This window comes from Amblyraja radiata, chromosome 2 (genome assembly GCF_010909765.2).
Source record: "Amblyraja radiata isolate CabotCenter1 chromosome 2, sAmbRad1.1.pri, whole genome shotgun sequence".
NCBI classification, from domain to species: Eukaryota; Metazoa; Chordata; class Chondrichthyes; order Rajiformes; family Rajidae; genus Amblyraja; species Amblyraja radiata.
In genome coordinates this window covers 64,583,930-64,603,803 of record NC_045957.1, presented here as the reverse complement: position 1 = coordinate 64,603,803, position 19,874 = coordinate 64,583,930, and the positions used below count along the sequence as shown (strand labels likewise).

General features: G+C 42.7%; 1 protein-coding gene across 1 annotated transcript in view; it reads right to left on the bottom strand.

The window, feature by feature from the left end:
• Positions 1-19,874, bottom strand: part of dnah5 (dynein axonemal heavy chain 5) — a 227,990-nt gene that overhangs the window by 71,434 nt on the left and 136,682 nt on the right. Inside the window, exons 40-44 of the mRNA XM_033048007.1 lie at positions 19,304-19,411; positions 15,639-15,792; positions 14,404-14,550; positions 1,700-1,941; positions 901-1,077 (exon numbers count right to left, since the gene is read on the bottom strand). Of these exons, the coding sequence (XP_032903898.1) occupies positions 901-1,077; positions 1,700-1,941; positions 14,404-14,550; positions 15,639-15,792; positions 19,304-19,411 (828 nt within the window). The remainder of the gene's footprint in view (positions 1-900; positions 1,078-1,699; positions 1,942-14,403; positions 14,551-15,638; positions 15,793-19,303; positions 19,412-19,874) is intronic.

The following is a 19,874-nucleotide window of genomic DNA, read 5'->3' as shown; positions in this document are numbered from 1 at the left end:
TCCAACGTGACCCCACCACTCGCCACATCTTCCCATCTCCCCCCATGTCTGCCTTCCGCAAAGACCGCTCCCTCCGCAACTCCCTCGTCAATTCTTCCCTTCCTTCCCGCACCACCCCCTACCCGGGCACTTTCCGTTGCAACCGCAAGAAATGCAACACCTGTCCCTTCACCTCCCCCCTCGACTCCATTCAAGGACCCAAGCAGTCGTTCCAGGTGCGACAAAGGTTCACCTGTATCTCCTCCAACCTCATCTACTGCATCCGCTGCTCTAGATGTCAGCTGATTTACATCGGGGAGACTAAGCAGAGGTTGGGCGATCGTTTCGCCGAACACCTCCGCTCAGTCCGCAATAACCAACCTGACCTCCCGGTGGCTCAGCACTTCAACTCCCCCTCCCATTCCCAATCCGACCTCTCTGTCCTGGGTCTCCTCCATTGCCAGAGTGAGCAACAGCGGAAATTGGAGGAACAGCACCTCATATTCCGCCTGGGGACCTTGCGTCCGGATGGCATTAACATTGAATTCTCCAAATTTTGCTAGCCCTTGCTGTCTCCTCCCCTTCCCTAACCCTCTAGCTGTCTCCTCCCACCCTCCCATCCGCCCGCCCTCGGGCTCCTCCTCCTCCCCCTTTTCCTTCCTTCTCCCCCCCACCCCCCATCAGTCTGAAGAAGGGTTTTGGCCCGAAACGTCGCCTATTTCCTTCGCTCCATAGATGCTGCTGCACCCGCTGAGTTTCTCCAGCAATTTTGTGTACCAGCAGAAAGTCTTATTAATACATACAATCGAAATTTGATTCTTCTTGCACACTTCAATTACTTAATTATCAGAAAGAACAAAAATGAAGAACTGATATATCATCTTAAAATGCATTTTAGCAAAGATTGAACTGTACACTCACCTTTGGGGGAATAAGCCCATCAAGCATATTAATGCATTGCATAATAACAAAGGCCTCCAGCATTTCCATCTTGAATTCCAGTGACTGAATACTAAAACGATAGAGCTCAGCAAAGGATTTTGCAAATAACTTTCGTAGAATCTCAGCTGCCTGCGAGGACCGTTTCTTCAACCAACCCTGAGCCAAACAAACCAAATAAACAATTTATCAGATGACTTTCAACTGAAAGTTTAAGGACATAACACATGGGAAAAGTAAAGATAATTCATTCAAATGATTTAACATATTCAGACACAAAGAGAAATGTATTGAATGGTACTTCTAACTTTAGCAGGATTAAAGACTGATCAACCGTATACTCTGTGGCATACTATCCATGCCACCAATTTTCCTTTCCATTAACTTCAACTGGGCAGATGTCAGATCCACCAAGGCTTGCTTACTTCCTTGATGGTTAAAAACTCCAGCAAGTTGGTTGAAAATTCCAGCAAGTTATTTCTGAACAGAATTATCAACTTTGCTTTCAGATGTGCAGTTAATTTCAATTTAGAATGTTAACTTTGTTCAAAGTAAACTCATAAACTTTCTGCGGAAGTTGCCACTTGGTTGCCATATTATCAACTGAAAATCCACAGGACTGGTTGAGACATTCATGCTGTTCTCCAAATCCTCCAACAGTTACCATGAGTGAAATTCAATGCAAGACAAAAAGTATTAATAAAATTAATTGTAAAAAGGGCTTTTAATTCAAAAGCGTATTCAATGTCAAAGAGATTAAAAACCAAAATGAATTTTATACCTCAAGAACAGGGGTGAAGTTTAAGACTGACGAGCTCATGAAGACCATGCCATTTCGTGAAACTGTTGCAGGCGATGCATTGTCTATGTTGTGTGGCTCAAATACTATTTTACAGTTTGCAGCCATGGGAATGCGATCACCATTTGCCAGGGTAAGAGTTCTGTTATCGTCAAGCACCGAGTTTAAATTTTCAATCCAGATGGCGTCAACAGGCCCATCCAATACAATCCAGATGTGTTCCCCTAGAGTACGAAGTCTGAATTAGCACACAAAATTCTAGGCATTGGAACTATATTATTTTACTAGAGTGAGATAAAATGTGTCATTGTATACTCTCTCAACATATTAAAACTGCATTTGTTGCTTTAAAAAAAATACAAATAATGGACAGACCATGCTTCTTTCTTTATTGTATGAAGAACCCATGAACCTAAAGGATTTCGTGCTCACTCATATAAATGATTTGGATGTAAACATAGGTAGACATAAATGCTGGAGAAACTCAGCGGGTGAGGCCACGTCTATGGAGCGAAGGAAATGTAAACATAGATGGAAAAACAAGGAAATGGAGATGCTGGTTTACAAAATAAGACCAAGTGCTGGAAAGCATGTACATCAATACTGTTAAGGGTCTTGCCATTAATTGTATATTTTCTCCTTACATTTGATTGACCCAAGTGCAACACCTCACACTTGCTTGGATAAAATGCCAGTTTCTGTAGCTGATCTACGTCTTTGACAGCTTTCCTCACTTTTGGCTACTCCAATTTTGGTGTCGTCTGAAAAACATACTAACCAACCCATCTGTATTTATGTCCAAGTCATATACACATAAATCACAAACAGCTAGAGTGTCAACATGATTCCCTGCAGAACTTCACGGGTCACAGACTACCAGACTGAATAACACCCTACCATCACAACCCTCCATCATCTATGAGCAAGTCAGTTATGAATCCAAACAACTAAGTTACTGTCGTCCCCATGCATCTTAATGAAAGACACAGTTTGTTGGTGTAACTCAGCTGGTCAGGCAGCATACCTGGAGATCTTGGATAGGTGATGGCAGTCTGATGAAATGTCTTGGCCCGAAACGTCACCCATTCCTTCTCTCCAGAGATGCTGCCTGTCCCACTGAGTTACTTCAACATTTTGCTTCACCCATCCATGTTCTACAGGGATGCTGCCTGATCCACTGAGTTACTCAGTAATTGTGTGTCTTGCCTTCGTAAACAAGCATCAGCAGCACCTTGCTTCCACACCATGCATCTTAATATCAGCCTATCATGAGGGATTTTATCAAATGTTTAATGAGAATGTAGAAAACATCCACTGCCCTATCCTCATCAATCATTTTCCACATCTCACCTCCTCAAAAGACTAAATCAAGTTAGTAATACAGGACCTACCACATATAAAGCCATGCTGACTGCCTCTAAATAGCACAAATGCAAGTAAGTCCTATCCCAAATAATCCTTTCCAATAGCTTCCCTCCACTAATGTGTAGCTCACTGGCCTATAATCTCCTGGATTATCTACTTCATTTCTCAAACAAAGGAACAACATTGGCTTCTCTCCAGTCCTCTAGGATCTCACTGGTGGCTAGAGAAGATAAATATCTTAGTCAAGAATCCTGCAATCTCCTTGTTTGCCTGTCTCAATAACCTGGGGTAGATCCCATCAGTCTCTGCAGATTTATCCACTTTCATTCTCTGAAGAAGTCTGACGAAAGGTCCCGATCTGAAATTACACCCATTCCTTCTCTCCAGAACTTACAACCCAGTGGTATGATTTTTGATTTCTTTAACTTCAAGTAACCCCAGCATTCCCCCTCTCTCTCTCTCTCGATATCCCTCCCCCACCCAAGTTGTGCTAGCTTCTCGTTTTTACCCAACAAATAGCTAACAATGGCCTGTTTCCTTTATCATCGTTACTTTTTTGCATATCTTTCATTCATTACTCTTTATCTCTCTACATCATCGTCTATATCTCCCGTTTCCCTTTTCCCTAACTAGTCTGAACAAGGGTCTCGACCCGAAACGTCACCCATTCCTTCTCTCCCAAGATGCTGCCTGTCACGCTGAGTTACTCCAGCATTTTGTGTCTATCGCCAATTTACTCTCCCTGGCTCCTGCTTAATAATGTTGCAAATTGCCTTGCTGCAATTTAGTGCCTTTCACCACGGTCCTGGCTTATCCTTACTTGTTATTTATCAGATGACATTATGATCACTAATGACTATTCCCAACATACTGAAACACCAGTTACTTGGCCAGGCTCATGTACCAGCACAAGGTTCAGTACAACCGCTTCTCAAATTGGGCCACCTATGTGCAGTTTAAGTAAATCCTCTTGGATACCATGAACAAATTCTGCCCTGTCTAAGCTTGGCGCTTCAGATCAGGACCCTCCTTCACTCATTTTGTGTATTAACCAGTAACTGCAGTTATTTGTTTTTACCTAGTTTTAAGGTAATTCTAAAGGGGGAGGAGACAAACTGGAGATATAAGGATTGAGTTAAAGGGAAAGGGAGTATAGAAAAGTTAAGAAAGACACCAGAAATAATGGGGCAGAAAGCTCAGGAAGGGATAGGAGAGTATGGCCAAGTGAAATAGGAATCGATGTGAAAGATGAGGGGAGTAATGGATTAAAAGTATTATATATGAATGCACGAAATATAAGAAATAAAGTGGATGAGCTTGAGGCTTAGTTAGAAATTGACAAGTGTGATTCAATAAGATTCCCTCTCATCCTTCTAAATTCCAGAGTTTTCAAGCCCAGCCACTCCATTCTATCCACATATGACAGTCCCGCCATCCCGGGAATTAACTTCGTGAACTTACGCTGCACTCCCTCAATAGCAAGAATGTCCTTCCTCAAATTTGGAGACCAAAACTGCACACAATACTCCAGGTGTGCTCTCACTAGGGCCCTGTAGAACTGCAGCTCTTAAAGATAGCAGAGTCAAGGGATATGGGGAGAAGGCAAGAAAGGGGTACTGATTGTGGATGATCACAGTGAATGGCGGTGCTGGCTCGAAGGGCCGAATGGCCTACTCCTCCACCTATTGTCTATTGTCAGAAGGTTCTCTTTGCTCCTATATTCAACTCCTCTTGTTATGAAGGCCAACATGCCATTAGCTTTCTTCACTGCCTGCTGTACTTGCATGCTTACTTTCAGGGACTGATGAACGAGGACCCCCAGATCTTGTTGTACTCCCCCTTTTCCCAACTTGACACCATTCAGATAATAATCTGCCTTCCTGTTTTTGCCACCAAAGTGGATAACCTCACATTTATCCACAATAATCTGCATCTGCCATGCATCTGCCCACTCACCCAACCTGTCCAAGTCATCCTGCATCCTCGTAGCATTCTCCACACAATTTACACTACCATCCAGCTTTGTGTCATCTGCAGATTTGCTAATGTTACTTTTAACCTCTTCATCTAAATCATTAATGTATATTGTAAATAGCTGTGGTCTTATTGAAACATATAAGATTATTAAGGGATTGGACATGCTAGATGTTCCTGATGTTGGGGGAAGTCCAGAACCAAGGGCCACAGTTTAAGAATAAGTGGGAGGCCATTTAGAACAGAGATGAAGAAAAATGTTTTCACGCAGAGAGTTGTGAATCTGTAGAATTCTCGGCCTCAGAAGGCAGTGGAGGCCAATTCTCTGGATGCTTTCAAGAGAGAGTTAGTTAAAGCTCTTAAAGATAGCGGAGTCAGGGGATATGGTGAGAATGCAGGATCATTGTGAATGATCAGCCATGATCACATTAAATGGCAGTGCTGGCTCGAAGGGCCAAATGGCCTACTTCTGCACCTATTGTCTATTTATTGTCTATTGTCTATTGACGCAATGTAACCCTTAAGTAAGTCAGCGAGTGTCTACATTTAGATAACTTAAGTGAAGTCCCGAAATTAAACCAAAAGCATTTGTTGGTGCGTTTCAACTGGGTACAGTGCATAATTTGCCTTTGCTGTATTCTTTATGGGAAGATGCTTTAAATAAATGTTTCCCCAAACCACAGTTTATGGTTTAAATTGCCAAATAGACTGCATAAACAACAAATAATTAAATGGATGGAAGCAATGAAGCACAATAAAATAACTGTAATCAGTAATCACAAACAAATATCTCTCCATGGAAGATGCAAAAACAAGTCACAGTTAAAGGGGTAAAAATTGGCTGTATTAACAAATAACTGCTGATCCCACCAGCTTTCTCCCACAGACGTTAAAGGTTGTGATGGAGCAATATAATTTGTTCCTGACCTACAATGGAATTATCCTGCTCAAGCTTCTGCCGTTTTCCTAATGCTTATGGACTATTTAATTAAGTACATCCAAAAGTTGATTTTGATTTACAAAACTTGATTACTTACTGGTCCTCCCCAGGTTATGACAGGGTTCTTTACATGAGATCAATTTGTAAAGGGCCCATCCCACTTACATGACCTTTTCGGCAACTGCCGGCACCCGCCATAGGTTGCCAAAAATTTTCAACATGTTGTAAATTCAGCGGCGATCAGAAAGACGCTACGACTCTTTGGGTGACTAGGAGTCCTCTCACGACCATACAGGCGACCCCTGGCGACCTCTCACGACCACATGCCAAGTGTCGCCAGGGGTTGCCTGTATGGTCGTGAGTAGTCTCCTAGTCACCCAAAAAATTGTAGCGTCTTTCTGGTCGCCGCTAAATTTTCAACATGTTGGACATTTTCGGCTACCTATGACGGGTGCCGGCAGTCGCCAAAAAGGTTGCGTAAGTGGGACAGGCCCTTAACCCCAACCGTTCGGAGGTCAGGTCCAGCCATGAACAGACTCTTATCACATGGCAGAAGATGCCTGGAGGGCTGGGGTGTCCCAAAGGAATAGATAGTCTTCAGAAGCATTTTAAAACTCATTTTATCTTTCTTAGTAATAAAGCTGTTAATAAATTTAGTCTGAGCCTATCTCGGTGTGTCTCTGGACAGGACTTGCAATAGAAGGTAGACACAAAATGCTGGAGTAACTCAGCGGGACAGGCAGCAATTCTGGAGAGAAGAAGTCTGAAGAAGGGTCTCGATCCGAAACATCACCCATTCCTTCTCTCCAGAGTTGCTGCCTGTCCCGCTGAGTTGTTAAGGGCCTCTCCCACTTGGCCATCAATTGCGCGGCATTTACGCGACCTGGTAGCATGTGGGTAGCGTGGGACGGGCGCATGGAGTGGCGTTGAGGAATGTGGAATTGCGCGCGGTATCGCGCAGCGCTCCAGGATTTCGTTCTGCACAAAATCTTCGCGCGCCACCGGCCTGTGGCGTAAATGATGGTCAAGTGGGACACCCTGGCGCGGTGCAACGTCTCACCTCCAACAGCAGCAGAAGCAGGCAAGCGATCGCCGAGCTCGGCCTGGGGCTCACGGCCGTTGCGGATCCGGATCCGGATCCGCCCCCACTCCTACTCCCAGAGCGGGGCCAAGACAATTGGAGATAGACACAAAATGCAGGAGTAACTCAGCAGGACCGGCAGCATCTCTGGAGAGAAGCAATGGGTGACGTTTCGGGTCGAGACCCTTCGTCAGACTGAAGAAGGGCGTCAGTCACTACTGGCCTGTTGCATAAATGACGGCCAAGTAGGACAGGCTCTTTACTCCAGCATTTTGTGTCTACCTACACTATACTCTTCCAGGTTTTACAGCTACAGTATATTCTAGCTGGTGTCAAGAACACTTGCCAGCAGCTCCACAGTAGCCAGCAAATATATCCAAGCAGTCTCTCACACATTCATTTGTATGTATGTGGTTTACATAAATAAGTGATAGCCTATAACTTTAAAGTTTAAAAAAAATATATATTTTTTTTAACAGTCAATCATCGAGCACAGAAACACGTCCTTCGGCTCAATTCGTCCATGCCAACCAAGATGCCCCATCTAAATTAGTCCCATCTATCCGTGTTTGGCCTATATTACTCCAAATATTTCCTGTTCAGGTACCTTTCCATTGTCTTTTATATACTGTTATCATGCCTGCCTCAACTACCTCTTGTGGCAACTCATTGCATATACCCTTCATTCTCTGAGTGAAAAGGTTGTTCCTCGGGTTCCCATTGAATCTTGCACCTCCCATTAGGGGAATATGAATCTGAGGGGTAACCTTTTCACACAAAGGGTGGTGGGTGTATGGAACAAGCTGCCAGAGGAGTTAGTTGAGGCTGGGACTATCCCAATGTTTAAGAAACAGTTAGACAGGTACATGGCGAGTGCAGGTTTGGAGGGATATGGACCAAGCGCAGGCAGGTGAGACATCTTGGCCGGTGTGGGCAAATTGGGCCGATGGGCCTGTTACCACACGGTGTCACTCTATGACACTATGACTCTAACCTTAAACACTTCTGGTTCTTACAGTATGCCCTTAGCCTGGGTAAAATACATTGCATTCACCCTATCTATTCTCCTCATGATTTTATACACCACTATAAGATTCCTTGATTTTCACTCAGCCTCTTGCGCCCCAAGGAATCAAGTTCTTGCCTGCCTAAACATTGCCTATAGCTCAAGCAACATCCTTGCAACCCTTCCCACATCCTCGTAAATGCTTTCCAACTTAGCATCCTTCCTTTGACAGGGCAACAAAAACTGACACAATATTCCAAATTTGGCCTGGCCAACATCTAGTACAATTGTTACATAATGTCCCAACTTCTATACTCAATACCAAAGATTATTTTGCTCAACACCCTGACTGATGGCCAATGTACCAAACACTTATTTATCACCCAATCTCCTTGTACCACCACATTCGGGGATGTATGTACATGTATACATAGATTGCACTGCTCAGTCCACAGGACCCAAGGAAATTCTTCTTGATCATTGGAATGCATGTGTAGTAGTAATATTCATTACACCATTAGCACAGGAGTGCCAGAACTCTAACCCAGCAATAACAAAGGAATAATACCGTACAACTGAATGGTGTAGATAGACACGAAAAACTGGAGTAACACAGTGGGTCACACAATCTCTAGAAAAAAGGAATAGGTGACGTTTCAGGTCGAGACCCTTCCGAAGAAGGGTCACCTATTCCTTTTCTCCAGAAACATTGTCTCACTTGCTGAGTTACTCCAGCTTTTTGTGTCTAACTTCGGTTTAAAGCAGCATCTGCAGTTCCTTCCTATACAACTGAATGGTGTATTTCTCTGATAAAACCTGATGATGGTGTTGTTCAAATTTACTTATTGCCATTGTCTATCTAGCTGAACGCTGCAGGTCTTGCAAGTTTGCCAACAATGATTTGATGGCATGTTTCCATGCATCCCATGGATAGGACACATGGCACTCATTGCACACTGAGATGGATGATAATATTGGCCATACTGCAATTCAGATCAACATTGGATACTTGTTTGATTTCAGCTCTAACTTATTTTCATGAGCACTGCCTAAGACTTGTGTCTACTGCAGGACAGTGTTTAGAGGAGGATAATAATGGGATTATCAAAGGACCTAAACAAGACTCATGTAGTTTGCATTTGCATTTAGTCAATCACTCGAAGAGACAACTGAGCAAACACTTAAGCACATGAGAACATGATACAAATCAATAACATTAATTTCATAGTAAAGTCAATATTTCAAACAACGGTTATGATTAGACTCAATTAATTCAGGAAATGCAAGTTATCTTAGTTTAATGGAACAACAAAACGAAAAGCCATACTTTCAGTGGGCTGCCTGGTTTGGCATAAACAAGATAATGTATATCTATTTGCCCTGCTTATCACCTATACCACATTCCTTGCTGCCTGACGGCATTCTGAATCCAATAAAACCATGGCATATATCCACATTTTTATCTCAAGGGATTTTTAATGCCTGTACAATGTTTTTTCTTTAATTATAGAGACACTTTAATTAATTGAATAATATTCAGTGTGTATGGGGAAAACATTAATGCTAAATTAACAACATTGTAACCACTGACAATTCAGAGCCCTATTTTAATTTATGAGCACAAAATGCTTTGAATGCCTAACATTAAATAAAGACTTTCTGTAGAAATTCTGAAACAATTTTGAAATAGAACAGACTTTTCTGTAAACCTTGCAGGTCTTCAGAATCTTTGGACAGTTTGCTCAAAGATGCACATCGCCTCTGTCCCTTTGACAGGTTTGTATTAAATTGGTTCCAGAGAGAGAAAGTGAGCAGCGAGGCATGTTCAAACCTCAAATAGGCGCAGATAATGTAACCACTTATCATGTAACCAAACTGCATGCTATACACAAGGATATATATATGCTGGGGTGGGAGATTGCAACCTTCACGTGTTCAACACTGATTCGACTAATGCAATCAACGCAACGTCCTCAAACAAATAGATGTAGTGTTTTGTTAGGCTGTGCACGCCATACGTAAGGCTCGAAGGGCCGAATGGCCTACTCCTGCACCTATTTTCTATGTAAGAAGAAGATACAGTGCATTCAGAAAGTATTCAGACCCCTTCACTTTTTCCACATTTAATAAAACGTTATAGCCTTATTTTAAAATGGATTAAATTATTTTTTTTATCATCAAACTATACAAAATACCCCAGAATGAAGAAGTGAAAACAGGCGTTTAGAAATTTTTGCAAAGTAATAAAAAAAAAAAAAAAACTGATATATTACATTTACATAAGTATTCAGACCCTTTGCTATGACACTCAAAATTGAGCTCAGATTCATCCTGTTTCCATTGATTTTCCTTGAGATTATTATTATTATTATTATTATTGCTTTATTTATATAGCACATTTTAAGTCAACTTGCATTGACACCAAAGTGCTTTACATAAATTAAATAATAAATTTACATACAAACCATAGAAAAAGGTTAAAATTAAATAAAGAAAGAAAATGGACACAACACATTATAGAGTTCAACACAAACGTCCCCCCACAGCAGAATCAACATTTTCCACTGTGGGGAAAGGACACCCGAGGTCGGGGCCCATTTGTGGCCTTGCAGCCAGTCCGATGTTTTCAGAGCCTTCTTGCCGTGAAGATGGAACACTGGCGTCGGGTGAAACAATTCCTCAGCGGCTTGGAAAGTCTGGAGCGGCTGCCTCCTCCCCGGAGACCGGAGAACTCGTAGACTTCAGGCCGCGCCGGTTGGAGCTCCGACCCCGGCGAACTCGATCCCTGGCTCCGCGGCGCTCCAAATCCAGCGCCGCCCGCGGCCGGACGCCCGCAGCCACAACTCCGCGATGTTTGGATCGACGGCCACAGCGCTCCGGAGCTTACCGCACAGCGACCCGGTAAGGCATCGCCCGCTCCGTGGTTCCGCTCCGTGATGGTGTCCTTGCGCTGCGCTGCCGCCGAAGCTGTAGTCCCGGCCGGTCCCGACAGGAAACGCCGCTCCATTCTCGATGGTAGGCCGCGAGGACGGGGCGAAGAAGCAGCTCGGAGGGATGCTGCCTCTCCGACCAGGTAGGGGACTAAGAATTAAAGTTTCCCCCCTTGAGAGATGTTTCTACAACTTGATTGGAGTTCACCAGTGGTAAATTAAATTGATTTGGAAAGGCACACACCTGTCTGTATAAGGTCCCACAGTTGACAGTGCATGTCAGGGCAAAAACCAAGCCATGAAGACAAAGGAATAGTCCGTAGACATCTGAGACAGGATTGTGTTGAAACACATATCTGGGGAAGGGTATAAAACAATTTCTGCAGCATTGCAGGTCCAGAAGAGCATAGTGGCCTTAAATGGAAGCACTTTGGAACCACCAGGACTCTTCAAAGAGCTGGCTGCCCAGCCAATCAGATCAATCGGGGGGGAAGGGCCTTGGTCAAGGAGGTGACCAAGAACCCGATGGTCACTCTGACACAGCTCCAGAATTTCTCTATGGAGATGGGAGAACCTTCCAGAAGGACAACTACATCTGCAGCACTCCACCAACCAGACCTTTATGGTAGAGTGACCAGATAGAAGCCACTCCTCAGTAAAAGGCACATGACAGCTCGCTTGGAGTTTGCCAAAAGGCATGAGAAACAAGATTATCTGGTCTGATGAAACCAAGATTGAACTCTTTGGCCTGAATGCCAAGCGTCACGTCTGGAGGAAACCAGGCACCGCTCATCACCTGGCCAATACCATACCTACGGTGAACCATGGTGGTGGCAGCATCATGCAGTGGGGATGTTTTTCAGTGGCAGGAACTGGGAGACTAGTCAGGATCGAGAAAAACATGAACGGAACAAAGTACAGAAAGATCCTTGATGAAAAACTGCTCCAAAGCGTTCTGGACCTCAGACTGGGGCGGAGGTTCACCTTCCAACAGGACAACGACCCTGAGCACACAGCCAAGACAACGCAGGAGTGACTTTGTGACAAATCTGTGAATGCCCTTGAGTGGTCCAGCCAGAGCCCGGACTTGAACCTGATCGAACATCTCTGGAGGGACCTGAAAAATAGCTGTGCATCAACGCTTCTCATCCAACCTGACAGAGCTTGAGAAGATCTGCAGAGAAGAATGGGAGAAAATACCCAAATACTGGTGTGCCAAGCTTGTAGTGTCATCCCTAAGAAGACTTGAGGCTGTAATCACTGCCAAAAGTGCCTCAGCAAAGTACTGAGTAAAGGGTCTGAATACTTACGTAAATGTGATATTTCAGTTATTTCTTTTTAATTACTTTGCAAACATTTCTAAACACCTGTTTTTGCTTTTTTATTATGGGGTGTGTGTAGGTTGATGATAAAAACATGAATCCATTTTAGAATAAGGCTGTAACGTAACAAAATGTGCAAAAAGTGAAGGGGTCTGAATACTTTTTGAATGCACTGCATAGAGTGCATTGAGAAAGTATTCAGACCCCTTCACTTTTTCCACATTTTGTTACATTACAGCCTTATTCCAAAATTGGTTACAGTCATTTTTTTTTATCATCAATCTACGCACAATACCTCATAATATAAAAGCAAAAACAGGTGTTTAGTAATTATTGCAAAATAATTAAAAATAAATAACTGAAATATCACATTTACGTAAGTATTCAGACCCTTTGCAGTGACTCTCAAAATTGAGCTTTGGTGCATCGTGTTTCCATTGATTCTCCTTGAGATGTTTCTACAACTTGATAGGAGTCTACAAGTGGTAAATTAAATTGATTGTACATGATTTGGAAAGGCACACACCTGTCTATATAAGGTCCCACAGTCGACAGTGCATGTCAGAGCAAAAAACAAGCCATGAAGACGAAGGAATTGTCTGTAGACCTCCGAGACAGGATTGTGTTGAGACACAGATCTGGGGAAGGGTATAAAACATTTTTTGGAGCATTACAGGTCCCGAAGAGCACAGTGGCCTCCGTCATTCATAAATAGAACTTTGAAACCACCAGGACTCTTCATAGAGCCTGGCCAAACTGAGCAATCGGGGGAGAAGGGCCTTAGGATAGAGACTTACTAACATATTCAGGGAGGTGACCAAGAACCCGATGGTCACTCTGACAGAGCTCCAGAGTTCCTCTGTGGAGATGGGAGAAACTTCCAGAAGGATAACTATATCTGCAGCACTCCATCAATCAGGCCTTTATTGTAGAGTGGCCAGACAGAAGCCACTCCTCAGTTAAAGGCACATGACAGCCCGCTTGGAGTTTGCCAAAAAGGCACCTAAACAAGATTCCCTGGCCTGATGAAACCAAGATTGAACTCTTTGGCCTGAATGCCAAGTGTCACGTCTGGAGGAAAACAGGCACCGCTCATCACCTGGCCAATACCATATCTACGGTGAAGCATGATGGTGGCAGCATCATGCTGTAGGGATGTTTTTCAGCAGTAGGAACTGGGAGACCAGTCAGGATCGAGGTAAAGATGAACCTGAGAGAGCTTGAGAGGATCTGCAGAGAAGAATGGGATAAATTACCCAAATACAGGTGTGCCAAGCTTGTAGCGTGATACTCAAGAAGACTTGAGGTTGTAATCACTGCCAAAGGTGCCTCAATAACGTACTGAGTAAAGGGTCTGAATACTTATGTAAATGTGATATTTCAGTTATTTATTTTTAATTATTTTGCAAAAATGTCTAAACACCTGTTTTCACTTTTTTATTGTGGGCTATTGTGTGTAGATTGCTGATAAAAAAAATGAATTTAATCCATTTTAGAATAAGGCTGTAACGTAACAAAATGTGGAAAAAGTGAAGGGGTCTGGATACTTTCTGAATGCATTGTATATGCTGCTTCCACCTGACAAGCTAGTGATCTCCAATTGACAACCTGCACTGCTTTTCTTTGGGCAACATAGCATGGATCACTTTGAGCATGCAACTTGCATGTGCTATAGTATTGCCCTTCCATCTCCCCTTTGCACTCACATTTTTTAATTTTTCTTTAAATGTTAGCTGTGAAATTGTCAAATATGTGAGAATGGCTGAACAACAGGATTACTCTTCTCCATGATTTGCTCTCTTGATTGAAAATAATCTAGCATGTTGCATGTTTGTGCACTCAAATTTCTACAGCTCGTCACATTTAAAAAAAGAGTTGTAAATGGGAAAGAAATGTGAGAGGAGATTGGACGGCACGCTTAAATTAGTGGATTAAATCAGCAGCTCTTCACGTTAATGGACAACTGAAAACATGATATCACAGAGAATCACAAATGCATGTGTTCAAGAAATGTAACTTAGCATGTCACTTCCTAGCCCTGACAGTTGAGATGTGATTACTTGCTTACCCTTCTTTGCTCGAAGAGTTTTTCTCCACAAAGTTGAAAATATTCCATCTGTCCAGTCATTTGTAGCTACATCCAGCCGGCCAAACATTTGAGGTGCAGTAATGGCTTTTGGATTCATTCTCATCTCACGATGTGGTTGACCACAATCTGCAAAATGAGAAGGTTATTGATAAAATGTAAATAATAGCACACATTTACATTCTGTTCTTCACTGTAACCTATTTCTTAGTTCTTCCAGTTGCTGGGTTGTTTTATAATTAATTCTCCTATTGCAAAATCATAATACATGAAGAATTTGCAATCATAATACATGAAGAATTTTTGTCGTGCTCAGGTTGCATGCATGATTTTCCATTCATTAATCTTAATGGATTAAAGCTCATGCAGGACTGATCAATGTTTCAATTTCATATTAATGTTCAAACCAAATGGAAAGGTAACAAATTAAATCCTACACACTGTTGTCACAATCAAAAATCTATAATTAATACTGTTTTTAAAAAGTATCTTGTATTTGCTGTGACATTCTGATTCCAGTAAAAGCCAAAATATTTTTCACAAACAATTTGGACATGCTACTTAATGGGAAAAAAAGGTGTAAATTTCGGCCATTCAGCACCAAATAGTCTACCACGGTATGTGATGACACAATTGTTGCAGTGTAAGCCATTTTCAACAAGCATTGCAGCAACTCCACTACCTACAACTATCTCCAAGACGGCCAAGAGGAGCAACTGCATAAGAATATCACTGGCTGCAACTATGCTGTCAAGACCCATGCCTTTCCTAGCTTGGAAATATGACAATATTTTTCATTTTGACATTTAAAATCTTGGAACTTTGAACCAGCAACTTTGTGGGAGTATCTTTTGTATATTGGGGATAGCCTTTAATGCTGTCTCTACTGTGAAGCCTACATCCTGAGAAATGCTAAAAATAATTTTAAAATGGCCTAATTAAAGATCAATCCAACATTAGAATATGTTGATTGAAATAGTCAAAGCAGCATTGAGATGGTTCCCCGTGTAATTCTGCTTGTCTTATTTCTTGCGTGTACTATAGTTACACCATAAATTTACACATGGTACAGTTAAAGATTCTTATCTTACACTTTAGACCTAAAATTGACACTACAGTGTCAGATATTTTTAAAGGTCAGAAATCAGATAAATGTTAACTGGAAATTCAAATCACTCAAAGATTGAATTGACTTTTTAAATCAATATCCACTTTACCGGTCATGGCTTTCATCAATGTGTGGATGCAAGTGGTTTTACCAGCTCCACTGGGTCCCAAAGTCATCATTCCATGCCTGACTCTTTGCGTCTCAAATAATTGGATAACTTTGAGTTTCCATGGAGGATGACTGACAAGCCCTGCTTCTTCAACCTAAATAGAACAATACGTATTTCAGAATACCGTAAATATCCAATTGTATATGCATAACTTTCACTATTATTTTTATGATCAGAAATTCAAAACTTAAAAGATTATTGTTGTTTTGCTTTAACTCCAAGTTCCACGGGTTTGGTGAAGACGGGTTTGCTTTAACTCCAAATTCCACGGGTTTGGATGGGATAATGGTGTTAAAAGCTGTGCTGCAGTCTATGAATACGAGTCTGACATTGGTTTCTCTCTAATCCAGGTGTTTCAGGGATTGAGAGATGATCTTCACGGCAAGACAATTCCAAGAGATGTGCCAAAAACAAAACTGTAGCTTATTCACCACCATCGTTGATCTCATTCAGGCCTTTGACACTGGTTGTCATGAGGGTGTATGGAAGATCATGGCAAAGAATGGCTGCCCGGCAAAGTTCATCACAATTAACTGATAACTCCATGATGGTATGCTGGCCAGAGTAAAGGATGACAAAGAGTCTTCAGACCCATTACCGGTCACTAATTGTGTGAAACAAGCTTGTGTGCTTGCCCCCACCTTGTTTAATGTTCCGTGATTCTCTTTGCTATCGTATACCTATCTTAATAAAGAAGATGGAATCAAACTTATATATTGAACTGACAGTGCTCTTTCTGACCTCAGAAATCTCTCACCCAAGACCAAAGCACAAAAAAAATTACCTTGAGAAACTTACTCTTAGTTGATGACTGTGCACTCAATGCATGCTCAGAAACATCAGCAGGGAATATTTGCCAATGCCTGTGTCAAGTTTAGCCACACAATTAGCACAAAGAAAACAAAAACAAAAATGTGCGCCAACTACCCTAAACACCACATATATGGAATTAAATACTGTAGGGGGCGCTCCTCTGTGTGCAGCCATGTCAGCAGCGCGTCAGTTTTTCCAGCTTTTTTTTTTTTTTTAGTATGTTTTAAAGTATGTATTTAATGTTTCCTCGTGTGTTTTGTGTGGAGGGTGGTGTGGGGGAAACCGCTTCGGTCGCCTCCTCCATGGAGAGGCGACTTTTTCCAGGTCGCCTCCCCCGTGGCCTAACATCAAGGATCGACGCGGCCTTTCCCGGAGACACGCCTGGGGCTTCAGCGGCGGGCGCAGCGTGGACTCTCGTTGTGGAGCGGGCGACCCTCGCTGGGGCTCGCTGGAGGGGAGCGCTCCGTTTCGCTGGCCCAGGGCAGCCGGCAGCCTGAAGTTGCAGCCTGAAGCCGCGGTCTGCAGAGCTCCAGCTGGTGCGGCGTCTACAGCCCGGCATCCCTCGTGGGGGACCCGGGGGAAGAAGAAGCCATCACTGCCGGCCCGCGGCCAACTTCTACCGCGGGTGCGGCATGGACTTACCATCACCCCTGGAGGGGAGCTTCGACCGCCGGCCCTGCAGTCTACGGTGCTTCTGGCTGCGGCGGGGACTTTAAATCTCGACCGCCGGCCTGCGGCCTACAACAATCTAAAGCCGCGGTCTCCGGTGAGGAAGAGCCGATCCTGGACTGACTGGACTCTGGTCCTGTACACGGGGGGGAAATGGAGGAGGACTGGCCAAATTTTTGTGCCTTCCACCACAGTGATGAATGCTGTGGTGGATGTTTGTGTTACAGTTTTATTATGTGTTCTTTATTATTGTACTGCTGCTGACAACCCAAATTTCCACCAACCCTGGTTGTGTGGCAATAAATTATATCTATCTATCTATCTAAATATTTTTGCGATTGGTCAGAAGCTTTCAGTAGTTGACAAATTCATGACAGCACTCTCTCAAGATTAGTTAACTTTGTTGACAAAGTCGCCAAAAGGATAGCAAAAGCCAACTGCTTTAAGATTGAAAAGTAAGCTGTGGGAACTAAGAGAAATCAGCCTAAATTTAAGGTGAATTATGTCATAGCCATGCTAGCTAATACTAGCTAAACATGGACAGTGTACAGCAGGCATGCCAGAGAGCTTAACCATTTCCATATGACCTGCGAGAATAGTTCACATCAAGTAGCAAGTCAAGATTCCAGAAACACAGTCACTCTCAGATAAACCTCCTCAGCATCCACTACTCTAATCCATGACTAAAACATGGATCTAGTCTGCATTGAGTAAATTGATCATTTTGTTGCAAATGAATACTTACAGAAGTGTGAAGGGGCTGTCCCACTGCGGCGACCTAATTTGCAAGTTTTGAACAGTTTTGGAGAGTTTGAAAAAAATGCCATGTTGAACACCTCCTTCGACTATGTAAAGGCCTCCTTCGACCTACTTCGACTATGTTGAAGACTAGCTTTGATTAGCTTCAACTAGCTTCGGGAAAATTGGACACCGAATAGTGGAGAGTGAAGACTACCTCCTTCAACCTCCCTTCAACTATGTTGAAGACTATCTACGATTACCTTCGACTACTTTCGATTACTTTCGATTACCTTCGACCACCCTCGATTACCTAAGAATAACATGCTGACCTACTACGACCTACTTCGACTAAACCTACGAGTAAAAAAAGTATAGATTTTTTCCATGGCGACCTTTTTTTACTCGCGGGCATTTTGTAACATTTGACGTTGAAAAACACGCCGCGACCTAGCTGAGGCCTCGAGTACATGGGGACTACCCTCGAGCATGAAGGAGAGTTACAAAGACCTCCTAGGAACACGTGTCGATCATGCTGCGAGTATGAGTCAAGGGCAAACTCGCCAGAACTCGGGGATTAGGTCGCCGCAGTGGGACAGCCCCTTGACCCTCATATTATAGAATTTGGCATTAAGATTGAATGCTTTCGCCAAGACTAGGAACGTAAACTAGGATGGTATGAAAAAAGGGTAAAGTGCCTGTCCCACTATGGCAACCCTATTGGCGAGTTTAGGAGACTGTCATGGTCTTGTTGAATCGCCGAAAAGTTGGCATCCTTCAACTATGTAGAAGACCTCCTACGACCTTCTTTGACTATGTAGAAGACTAGCTTTGACTATCAATGAGCCATTGAAACGAGCAAAGGCTCGTTTCAAATTTAGAGAAGGGGATAATATACTGATATGAATGAAGAACTGGTTATGGGTCAGAAAGCCACAAGTAGGAATAAATAATTCTCTCTCACATTGGGAGACTGCGAATTGCGGGTTTTTGCAATCTTGGCACATTGATTCATTACATCCTGACAGCAATCACTGTGTCAGTGCTCGAAAGGCAAAGTGATATGTTTTATCCGACTAATCAATAGGAATTTTGGGTTATTAGCTACCAGGAAAGTTAATTTGTGAGGGATTAGTGATTATAATGCCATTTACTATCATGACATTTGGAATAGTGGATGGAGTAGAATTCAATTATTTGGCTGGTGATATCTGACAAACAATTTATTAATGTCATAACCAATGACCTTGTAATCTTGATGTGTTTTAGATTCAGCAGAATCAGATGTTGCATTAATAGTATATGTATTCTTCTCAAAAATGATGATTATAAAAGCATTTCACATCTGATATTTGCCAAATATTGGGGAGTTTGTAAAATGTTACTTTTTTGTCTATGGCAGCTTCCAGTTCCGGATAGCCTGCTTTGTCCAGCTGAATGGCAGGAAACAGATCTTCAATCAGGCTGAGGAAAAGTGGCTCATCTTCATCAATCTAGGAAGCAAGTAGTATATTTGAAATCTGTAAACAATTTAGAACATAGAACAATACAGCACAGGAACAGGCCCTTCAAGCCACAATGTCTGTGTCGAACATGCTAAGATAAACAAATCTAATCTCATCTCTCTGCTGATGACCCATACTCCTCCATTCCCTCATATCCCATGTGCCTATCCAAACCAACTAACTGATATGCCTCCACCACCACCCCTGGCAGCATATTCCAGGCACCTACAACTCCCTATGCCTTATATCTCTTTCAAACATTATCCCTTTTGACTTCAGAGCTATGCCCTCTGGTCTTTGACATTTCCATCCTTGGAAAAAGGTCTTGACTGTCTATCTGTGCCTCTCATAATTGAATACACTCCTATCACGTCTTCTCTCAACCTTCGGCATTCCTGAAAAAAAAATCCAAGGCTGTCTATCCTTTCCTGTGGCTAAAACCCCCTAATCC